This window comes from Miniopterus schreibersii (assembly GCF_964146895.1).
Source record: "Miniopterus schreibersii genome assembly, chromosome: X".
NCBI lineage: Eukaryota > Metazoa > Chordata > Mammalia > Chiroptera > Miniopteridae > Miniopterus > Miniopterus schreibersii.
In genome coordinates, this window is record NC_138104.1 from 58470969 (window position 1) to 58483155 (window position 12187).

The window sequence follows — 12187 nt, forward strand, 5'->3', positions numbered from 1 at the left end:
TTACCCATACAGAATTCTGTAACATCATTTGGACAATGATGAGTCATAGTATAGCCTCTAAATGTTAACACATTTCATTATACAATATAAAAGAATCACAATTGTTAATATCATTACTGGTCTCATCAGAAAAGTTATGAAAAACTGTCAAGCTCACAGTAGCAGATATACATTTTCCAAAATTCTCACTGTCACTTGAAAGTTCAAATTTTATCATTGGCGACAATCATTGTCAGCTGTTTTCCTTGAAGTGACAGGCTCACTCTGTTCATTTTTGAGAAAACATGTGCCACATATCCAAGTCTGAATAACCATAGCCTGTCTGTCAGTCGTTCTTTCAAGTATAAATGAAGTTCCATGCAGAGGCCTGCTGTGCCCACCCTCCAATAGTCACCAAGCACCTTTCCTCGAGACACCACACCCCTGCACGCTGCACACCCGCAGTGTTCTTTCCACTCCGTCACACATATGAAACATCGCTGGACTCAAGGGTGTAGATTTCATAAAATGAACACTTTTTACTGCTTTATCAAAGCCATTCTTAAGTAAGACTCGATTTTTAAAGCTGTGAGTGTGTGGTGGTGAAGTATACAGTGACCACTGCTATAGGTTCGTACCACTGCTTTTATTCAAACCAAGCTGTCAGCAGTTTTGTCCACTGTTACTTTTGCACTGCCATGGCAAATAAATCTTAATATTATTATGAAAATAGTTTTGATCAGACTCCCTAAAAGAGTCTTAGAGACCCCCAGGGGTTTGGAGACCACACTTTGAACAACCTGGTCTAATATGTGGTCCTATGCTTCAACAAGCTTATAATCTTTCTAGATCGACAAGACTGATAAAGGTAAAACAGTTAATAAATATAAACATAACATATGTCATCTGTACCACATGATTGAGTACTGTAACCTCTGAAGGAGTTTAGAGAAGACGGAGATTAGTGAGGGATGAAGGGTTAGGGAAGGCTTCTTGGAAGACGTGGGCCAGAACACTTCAGAGTTGCTGTCTGTCATACGCCCTTTCCCGTTGTCTCTGACAATTCATGCCCCTTGTCTATTTCATAATTTAGTTTATGTCTCATCAACTTTAGGAAAATTCTCTTGATTAAACTCACCTCTGCCTGATTGCCCTCTACCTGGCACCTGCTCTACATTTAAGTAATCATTTACTTATGCACGCAGTGGTGTGCAGGTAAATGTTTAACATCCAGCACTTAAAAAACCAGACCTGATCTGTAGCTTTTGCTAGTTTCTGTGGTGTAAATGCTCTAACCATAACCAATTGTAAGCTATCAATGGCTTACAATATTCCTGAAATTTTAACAAATGATTCCAGCACATTAAACTATTTCCACTTGAGAGCAAAGGTGATACCACCTATTTTTTCTACATATACCAACTGCACTCAGTGCAGCTCAAAGTAGAAACTCAAATGCTGAGTGACTTGTAGATGTATCCAAAGATAAATAGTGTATGTTGCTAAAAACAAATTAAATTATCTCCAAGCTCTTCTGGGCAATAAAATCCTATTATCCTAAGAAACTATACAATCTCTAAGTTCTGATCCTTCTAGAATTCATAGATACTTAAAAGACAGCAGTGATTAGAGAGGCTGGGTAGCATAATTTCTGGTCTTATAGCCAGGAAGAGAGAAAGAGAAGAACATTCATTGAGCACTTCCACTATGCCAACTACTGTACTGTGTTATGTACTTTACTTATTAATCTCATTTAATGCTCATAATCACTTTACCTATATATTCTATCTACTTTGCTGTTGATCTCTAAAGTTCTCCTCCTTCTATGTTATTCCTCTTCTGATATTTCTTGGGTTCCTTTAAAGTTTTGTTTTTATTCAGTTCCACATTTCAGAGATAATACGGCATCAAAAATTGTGGTGCAGCATAAAGAGCATGGGCTGTGGAGTTAGACCAGGTTCTGAATTCCAGCTCTATATAACCTATAGCAAATATGTTAAGATCTGTGAACTTAAGTTCAGATCTCTAAAGTGAGAACAAGAATACATACCTCATAAGGTATACCTCAGAGGGAGGGACTGAATGCGAAAATGTACCTAACATGTCTAGTGACATGTATATTTCAAAATAAGTAAATAAATTAATTAAAATTAAAATTAAAAAATGCTACTTTCTCTTGTTTCTCCACCATCACAAAGCTTCTGAATCACTGGACTAATACGTTCTATTTTGATTCCAAGCATACATTTTTATAATGCCTTATAGACAGTCCCGTTACCTGAGTTCTATTTCAGTCTCTAGGCTTTCAATCTGCTTTGTAATGGAATCCTCTGATTCAGAAACTTGACCATGCAGTTCAGCAACTGAGAATGTGCGCCTCTGTAAAGAAGAATAGTGGGAATGAGGGTGAAGTACTAAAAGGAAAGTAACCCTCCAAAGCAGTGAGGGTGTCTGGGGAGTCTGATAATTGGTCAAATATTTCCATAAGGGCACTTACCCGGAATTTAGAAGGTAGATTCTCCCCAGATTCCTTTTGTTCTTTGAGTTGAGCCAGATCCTGAGCAAGGATCTTTCTATCTTCAAGAAGGTCATTCAGATGGCGTTTGGCTTCTTCAGTACTGACCATAACCTCAATTTCATTTCCAAGCCAACTCTACAAGAGTAATCAGTGATGTTGGGTTAGGGATGAGGAGTCTCTGGCCCATGCGCTAGATTCAGCTCTAGACTTAATTTCCCTTGGACCAGAGTCCAAGTAACTAGAAGTGAGATTTCCATCTGTGCCTATACTCACCAAAAATTCCAATAGCTCTCTAAGAGCCTTTAACAGCAATATCCTAAAAGGTCACAATAAAGACTTTTTGCAGAAAATCTTTCTTCAGATAGTCTACATTTCTCTGCACCCTGTCTTTATCTTCTCTATTTTCTCCTAACCTTTGTCCTTATCTAGTCATGATATAGAATTAAAGTATATTTTTCTTTATATCTGTTCTATTTAATAAATAGATATCCATTTTTAATCTTTAAAGAGGAATGAAATTTTTTTTTTAAATCTGCATTTTAATTTTTTTAAAAAAATATATCTTTATTGATTTCAGAGAGAGGAAAGGAGAGGGAGAGAGAGAGATAGAAACAACAATGAGGAGAGAGTCACTGATCGGCTGCCTAGCCCGCAACCTGGGCATGTGCCCTGACTGGGAATCGAACCCTGATTGCCTGGATCCTAGGTCGATGCTCAACTGCTGAGCTATGCCCGGTTGGGTGGAATGAAATATTTTTAAGCAAACAAAATTAACTAAATTCAATTTTCAAAAAAGTAACCATGCCTGAGAATACTTTCACATCAGAAGATATACCATAATAAGAGTAGTCAAAAGAAAGCTGGAGTGGATATATTAATATCAGGTAATGTAGAATTCACATCAAAGAATTTTACCAAGAATAAAAAAAGGTAATTTCAGCCCTAGCCAGTTTGGCTCAGTGGTTGGAGTGTCAGCCCTCAGACTGAAGGGTCCCGGGTTTGATTCTGGTCAAGGGCACTTATATCAATTGCAGGCTCGATCCCTGGCCCTGGTCAGGGTGCGTGCAGGAGGCAACCAATCGATGTGTCTCTCTCACATCGATGTTTCTCTCTCTCTCTCTCTCTCCCTCTACATCCCCCCCCCCTCCTTTCCACTCTCTGAAAAGCAATGGGAAAAATATCCTCGGGTAAGGATTAAAAATAAAATAAAATTTCATAATGGAAAAGGAGTCAATTATTCAAGATAACTTAATCTTTGTTTATGCCCCTAATAAAGCACCAAAATATGTGGAACAAAATCATATATAAGCCAACAAAGGAGATAATGTGGAATTATAAAAATACTCAACTGGTCCAAAAGAAGCCAAAAAAACAAGGAAAAAGTGAATGAAGGGCCATGTTATTAGCACAAAAAGTAGATTTCAGAACAAATATTACCAGGAGTAGAAAAGATTATTTAATAATAATGAGGGTATCAACTAATACTTATTAATACTAAGTGTTTGTGCCTCTAACAACAGCTTCAAAATAAATGAAGCAAACCAGAGAGAACTATAAGGAGAAAAAGACAAATCCATAATTTTAGTTGGAGATCTCAATATTCACCTCTCAATAACTGATAGAACAAGTAGGCAAAAACCCAGCAAGAACACAGAAAATAAATAGCACAGTCACATAGACATGACTGACATTTATAAACTACTATCCCAAAACAGCACAATACACATTCTTCTCATTTACGCATAGAACATTGACCAAGGTTGACCATATTCTAGGCCATAAGAAGTCTCAATAAATTCAAAAGGATTCAAGTCATACAAAGAATGTTCTCTAACCACAATGTAATTAAATTAGAAATCGCAACAGAAAGATATATGAAAAAATCCCCCAATATTTGGAAACTAAATAACACAGTTCTAAATAACCCAAGGGTCAAATAAGAAACCAACAGGGCAATTAGAATGTATTTTGAACTGAATTAACATGAAAACATAACTATAAAAAATTGTGGGATGTTGTTAAGAGTACTTAAGGGGAATTTTATAGCACTAAATGCCTATATTAGAAAAAGAAGAAAGAACTCAAGTCAATGACCTCAGGTTACCAGATATGGTGGTGGGGGACTAGGTAAAAAGGGTGAAGGATAGAGAAGTACAGATTTGTAGCTACAGGATAGTCATGGGGACGTAAAGTACAGCATAGGGAATATAGTCAATAATATTGTAATAACTATGTAGGGTGCCAGGTAAGTACCAGACTTATCAGGGGGATCACTTTGTAGGTTATATAAATGCCTAACCACTAAGCTGTACACCTAAAAGTAATATAATATTGAATGTCAACTGTAATTTAAAAAAAAATAAAGAAAATTGAAATAAAATATAAGAGCCAATGAAATCCAAAGGAAATAATAAAGATCAGATCGAAAATTAATGAGCTGGGGTTTTTTGGGTATTTTCTTAGTGTGATAAAATATCCATAACATAGTATTTACCATTTTAACATTTTGTAAGAATGCGCTGGTTCTTTGACAAACCTCTAGCCAAACTGATCAGGAAAAAAGAGAAAAGACACAAAAAATCAATAACACAAATGAGATAGATGGCATTAGTATAGCTTTTATAGACATTAGAAGGATAAAAAGGGAATATTATGAATAATTTCACACCAATAAATTTGATAACTTAGATGGAATTCCCTGAGACACAAACTACCAAAGCTCACTCAAGAAGAAATATATAACCCTAAACAACCCTATATCTATTTAAAAAGTTGAATGTTAGTTAAAGCCCCTCTCCACAGAAACAAAAACTAATAAAAAATCCTTCAGGCCCAGATGGCTTAACTTGTGAAATGTACCAAACTTTTAAGGAAAAACAAAATTAATTCTATACAAACTCTTCCAGACAACTGAAGAGGAAGGAATACTTTCCATCTCATTCTAAAAGGCCAGCATTATCTTGATACCAAAATCAGACATTAAAAGAAAACAACAGACCAATATCCCTCATGAACACAGATGCAAAAATTTTACACAAAATTTTAATTTTAGCAAAAGTTTAATTTTATGTATTGCAATACATGAGAAGGATGATATATCACAACCAAGTGGAGTTATCCAAAGAATGTAAGGCTGGTTCCATATTTAAACATCAAAGTGGGCACACAGTGCAATATACGGATCTTGTATCATAGAAATCTACACCTAAAACTTATATGTTCCTATTAACCAATGTCACTCCAATAAATTTCCATTTTTAAAAAGTAATTTATCAAGTCAACAAACTAGAGACAAAAGCATTTGATAAAATTTACATCCACTCAGAATAAAAACTTACAGCAAACTAATATTAGATAAGAACTTCCTCAATCTGATAAAGGGAATCTATGAAAAATCTACAGCTAACATCATATTTAATGGTGAAAGACTGACTGGGCTTCTACCGTCACCACTCCTATCCAACATCATCCTGAAGGTCCTAGCCAATGTACTAGGGGGAAAAAAAAGATATAAAAGACACGCAGATTAGAAAGGAATAAAACCTTATTTACATGTGGTATGATTGTCTATGTAGAAAATCCCAAAGAACCTACAAAATAACTACTAGACTAATACAGTCAGAGGATAAAAATTAATATAAAAAATGGATTGCATTTCTATATATCAGCAAAGAACAACTGGGTAAACAATTTGGCAGTTCCTTAATACAGTGAAACATACACTTACCATGTGACCCGGCAATCCCACTCCTAGGTATATTTACCCAAATGAAGTGATTACCTATGCTTACACAGAAACCTGCCTGGAATGTTTTTACAGCACTGTTATTCACAATCACCAAAAACAAGAAGAAAACCCAAGATATCCTTTAAAAGGTAAACAGATAAACAAACTGTGGGACATCTATTCAATGGAATACCACTAAGTAAAAAAGGGCACAAACTACTGATGTAGGTAACAACATGGAAGAATCTCAAATGCATTATGTTAAGTGAAGAAAGCCATACTGTGTTTCTATTTACATGACACTGATGCAAAAAGAAAACAATAATGACAGAATTCAAATCCATGTTTGCCAAGGGCTAGGGATGTGGGAGGACTTGACTACAAAGAGGTAGAGGGGAAATTGGGGGGATAATAGAACTATTCTATAGCTTGATTGTGGTGGTGGCTATACAATTGTATGTGTTATAAAAACTTGCAGAACTGTACACTAAAAAGGGTAAATCTTACTACATGCCAGTTATGTTTTAATAAAATAACTTGAAAAAATTAAGTCATTTGCCATATTAAGTAAAAACAAACAAACCATAAGATCATCTCAATAGGATTCAGAAAAAACTTTTGAAAAAAATCCAACATCCATTCATTATAAAAACTTTCAGCAAACTAGGAATAGACAGGAACTTCTTCAACCTCATAAAGAATGTATACAAAAAACCTACAGCAAATATACTTAATGGTGAAAGACTGAATGTTTTTTCCATAAGATTGGGAACAAAGCAAGGATGTCTCCTTTCACCTACTCTACTCAATATTTTACTGGAAGATTTGGCAAGTGCAATAAGGCAAGACAAAGTTAAAACAAAGGCATATAGAGCAGATAAGAAAAAATAAAAATTGTCCCTATTTGCAGATGACATGATTGTCTATGTGGAAAATCCTAATGACTCTACAGAAAAGCTACAAGAACCAACAAGCATGTCCAAAAAGTTGGAAATTGAAATTAAAAAAACCATTTCCAGTATCATAAAAATATGAAACTAGGGATATATTTGACAACTGTGTAACACCTGTACACTGAAAACGAAAACACTGCTGAGAGAAATAAAAGACTTAGATAAATGGAGAGGTGTACTGTGTTCATGGATCAAAAGACCCAATATTGTTAAGATGTAAATTCTCCTCAAATATATCTATAAATTCTATGCAGTCCCAATCAAACTCTTAGCAGGATTTTTGTAGAAATTGATAAGTTGTTTTTAAACTTTATATGGAAATGCAAAGGACCTAATTTTCCCAAACCAATTTTGAAAAAGAGTAACAACTTTAGAGAACTTATACTACCTGATTTCAGGACTTCTTATAAAGCCAGTGTAATAAAGGATAGACATGCAGATCAATGGAATAGAATCTAGAAATTGACTTATGGACAATTGATTATGACAAAGGTATCAAGTCAAAATGAATCATAGACCTAAGAATAAAGCTTAACATTATGTGACTTCTACAAGGAAGTTTAGGGGGAAATCTTAGTGACCTTGGGTTTGGCAAAGATTTCTTAAATAGGACATAAAAATCATTACAGTATAAAAGAAAAATGTCAATAAATTGGATGGCATCAAAATTTAAAAAGCTAAAAGGCATCCTTGCAGGTGTGGCTCAGTGGTTGGAGCATCGGCCTGTGTTCCAAAGGGTCAAGGGTTCAATTCCTGGTCAGGGGCACGTACCTGGGTTGCAGGTTCGATCCCCATCCGTGGTCGGAGGGAGTACAGGAGGCAATCAATTGATGTGTCTCTCTCACATTGATGTTTCTCTTTCTCTCTTTACCTCTCTCCCCCCCTCCCTCCGTCCCACTCTCTCTAAAAAGCAATGGAAAAAATATCCTTGGGTGAGGATTACCAAAAAACAAACAAACGAAACAAAAACTAAAAGGCAAACCACAGCCTGGGAGAAAATATTTCTAAGACATAGAAGTCTTTTGTTAGATATATCTAGAATATATAAAGAATTCTAACTCAAAAATAAGAAAAAAGACAACTCAATTAAAAATGGGGAAGAGATTTGAACAGATATTTCATAAAACATATATATGGCAAATAAACACATGAAAAGATGCTCAACATCATTAGTCATTAGGGAAATGAAAACTAAACCACTACCCATCTACTAGAATAGCTAAAATTTAAAAGACTGACCATATTCAAACTACATATTGTTGGGAAACTACAGCAATGAGAACCCTCGTACATTGCTAGTGGGAATGTAAAATGGTACAATTACTTTGGAAAACAATTTGGCAGTTGCTTAACTTAAAGTATACACCATCTTCTAACATGTGAGGACACAGGGAGAAGACAGCTGGAAATAGGCCTTCAACAGAAACTGAATCTGCCAGCATCCTAACCTTGGACAGCCCCCAGGACTGTGAGAAATTACTGTTGTTTATAAACAAAAAAGTTAAAATATACATGTATCATACAAGCCATTCCACTCCTAGGTTTTCTACCCAAAGAAATAAAAACATGTATGCACACAATGACTTGTACATGAATATTCAGTACAATATCTGTAATAGTTAAAAACTGGAAACATGTCAATCAACAGGTGAATTAATTAAAAAAACTGTGGTGTATCTACAGAATGAGATGCCACTCAGCATTAAAAAAAGCAGCACTGATACACACAACCACATGGATGAATCTCAAACAAATTATGTCGAGTGAAAGTTAGAGAAAAATACTGTATGATTCCATTTTTATAAAATTCTAGAAAATGAAAATAAATATATAATGACAGAAAGCAGATTAATGGTTACCTTGAGATGAGGGGTGGGGGGGGGATGGAAGGATTACAAAGGGGTACAAAGTTTTAGTCATGATGGATGTTGATGTTATCTTGATTGTGGTGATTTCATGGGTGCATATCTGCGTCAAAAGTTATTAAATTGTACACTTTAAAAAGGTACGATTTATTGTAGGTCAATTATACCTCAAGAGAACTGCCAAAAAATTAACTGAACCTTAAAAGGGGCAGGGATAGAAAGGGTTCTCTACTCTTGGTCTTTAACAACCATTCATATATTCATATCTTCAGGAAATAAGGCTTTCAGGTAGACATTCAGATTTTGCAGTTTACTTCTAAATAAAAAGAAAGCTATTTCCCATGTTCCATCCACAACAGTACAAAAGGGAAATGACCGTTTAAGCTGTCCATACCTTCACTCGAGCTGCAGTGCCTTCCATTTCACGGCTCTGAGTCTCTTTCCGCTTATCTGCGACCTCCCGTTGTTTTTGGAGGGCATCCTTGAGCCTCTTGTTGGCAGCTGCTGCCTAAATAAAAACAGCTCACAGTAATGTTGAATTGAAGGATAAAAAGAGCATTCTAATTTCCAGCACATTAGTAAAGTAAAATAAAAAAATTATATGGTTTGAGTTCCTATATGAACCAAGTTCATAAGTGTCCACGTCAGATGTGCACCTCCCCTAGGTTCTAAAGCAGATTCTGGTCAACAGTTACTGCTTTAGAGCCTAGGTAAGAGGTACACATTTCAAGGAAGTGCTATTGGCTTGAAAATGTCTGGAAATGTCACATATCAATATTATTCTGTGAATTTTTAGAACAAAGCAAGCCTGATTAGAAAAAAATCCTTATTTGACTAGTACCATTTCTATCTGCTCAGAGTTCATGGCATATAAACAGGGATCAAGACTTAGGAATTGCTGGTCAAGGTTGGCATCCCCTGCCCTGCCTGGGTGGCTCAGTTGGTTGAAGCATTGTCCTGTATAACAAAGGGTTTTGGGTTTGATTCCTGATCAGGGCACATGCCTGGGTTTCTGGTTCCGTCCCCAGTTGGAACATGTATGGGAGGCAATCGATGTTTCTCTCTCACATCAGTGTTTCTCTCTCTCTCCCCCTTCCTCTCTCTCTAAAATCAGTAAAAACGTATTCTTGGGTGAGAATTAGGGGAAAAAAAGATTGGCAATCCCGGTTTCTGAGGACAGTGGATCATTTAAGGAATACTACTTTGCCGGCATCTAAGCAATACACTTGACCTAGCAGACTGGATTTTCTTACCTCCTCAGTTTTACGTCTAAGCACATTAGATTGTTTCTGGAAGTTTCTTTCAAGTTTGAGCAGCTCATATTGCCTCTTTCGTTCCTGAGAAGAAATAAACCAGACTTTTATTCAGCTAGCTAAAATAAAATCTTATTATGTAACTAAAGAGTCTTTCAATGGTACAGTCATTATGGAAAACAAGAGGTTCCTCAAACAATTAAAAATAGGCCCTGGTGGGTGTGACTCAGTGGGTAGAACATCGTCCCTCAGACTGAAGGGTCTTGGGTGCAAGTCCCAGTCAAGGGCATATACCTGGGTTGCAGGTTCGGTCTCTGCCCTGGTAGGGGCATGTGTGGAAGGCAACCAATCGATGTCTCTCTCTCTCTCCCCACCCCTCCTTCCACTCTCTCTAAAAATCAATGGAAAAAATATCCTCGGGTGATGATTAACAACAAAAAATTAAAAAATTGAACTACTGTAAAATCTAGCAATTCCACTATTGGTTATATATCTAAAGTAAATGAAACCAGTATCTTGAAGAGATATCTGCATTCTCATATTCATTGCAGCATTATTCATAATACCCAAGATATGAAAAGATGAATGATAACAAAAATATGGTACATATACACAATGGAATATTATTTACGCATAAACAAGAAGGGAAACCCTGCCATTTGAAACAACATGGATGAACCTGAAGGCTATTACGGTAAGAGAAATAAACGAGGCTGAGAAAGACAAATACTGTATGATGTCTTATATGTGGAATCTAAAAGTCAAACTCAGGACCAGAGAGTAGAACAGTGGTACCAGGGACTGGGGGATGGGGAAAAGGTCAGTCAAAGGGTAAACAATTTCAGTTATAAGATGAACAAGTTCTCGGGATCTATGTATAGCATAGTGACGATAGTTAATAATACTGTATTGTATACTTAAAATTTGCTGAGAGTATATCTTAAGTGTTCTCAACACACTAAAAAAAGGGCGATAGATGTGACATTTCCAAATTTACTCTTCTCTTTTAAAATTGTTATGACTATTCTGGTTCACTTGCATTTCCATACGAATTTTAGGATCAGCATGTGAATTTCTGCAAATAAGCCAGGTGGAATTTTGACTGGGATTGTGTCAAAGCTGTACATCAATCTGGGGAGTATTCCATCCTAAGAATATGAAGTGCATGCCCTGGCCGGCATGGTTCAGTGGTTAGAGAGCCGGCCTGAGGGTTCAATTCCGGGTCAAGGGAATGTTTCTGGGTTGCAGGTTCCTTCCCCGGCCCCGGTTGGGGCGTCTGCGGGAGGCAACCAACAGATGTGTCTCTCTCTCTCCCCACTCCTCCGTCCCTTCCACTCTCTCTAAAAAAAAAATGAATGGAAAAAGTATCCTGGGGTGAGGAGTAACAAACAAACAAGAATATGAAGTTTTCCCATCCCATAAACATGGTTTATATTTTCATTTATTTAGATCTTTAATTCAATGATGTTTTGTAGTTGTTAGTGTCTAAGTCTTAAAATTGTTTTGTTAAGTTTATTCCCAAGTATTTTATTCTTATTGATGCTATTATAAATGAAATGCTTTCTTAATTTCATTTTTAAATTGTTAGTTGCTAGTGTATAGAAAACAACTGATTTTCATATGTTGAACTGATATCCTGCAACTTTGCTGAAGTCGTATATTAGTTCCAATAGTTTTTTAGATTTTCTAGGGTTTTCTATATACAAGATCATGTTATCTGCTAACAGAGATAGTTTTGCTTCTTCCTTTCCAATCTGGATGCTTTTTATATATATTTCTTGCCTAAGTGCCCTGGCTAGAACCACCAGGACAATGTTGAATAGAAACGGCAAGAGCAGATATCCTTGTCTTGTTCCTGATCTTAGGGTGAAAGTATTCCGTCTTTCATCATT

At 36.1% G+C, this 12187-nt stretch overlaps 1 protein-coding gene across 3 annotated transcripts in view; it reads right to left on the reverse strand.

The window, feature by feature from the left end:
• The window catches only part of KIF4A (kinesin family member 4A), a 126185-nt gene that overhangs the window by 19013 nt on the left and 94985 nt on the right, over positions 1 to 12187 (reverse strand). For all 3 annotated transcript variants that reach the window (XM_081126622.1, XM_081126623.1, XM_081126624.1), the window contains 4 exons: positions 10296 to 10379; positions 9437 to 9550; positions 2477 to 2632; positions 2258 to 2358 (listed from right to left, as the gene is read on the reverse strand). In XM_081126622.1, coding sequence (XP_080982748.1) covers positions 2258 to 2358; positions 2477 to 2632; positions 9437 to 9550; positions 10296 to 10379 — 455 coding nt within the window. The remainder of the gene's footprint in view (positions 1 to 2257; positions 2359 to 2476; positions 2633 to 9436; positions 9551 to 10295; positions 10380 to 12187) is intronic.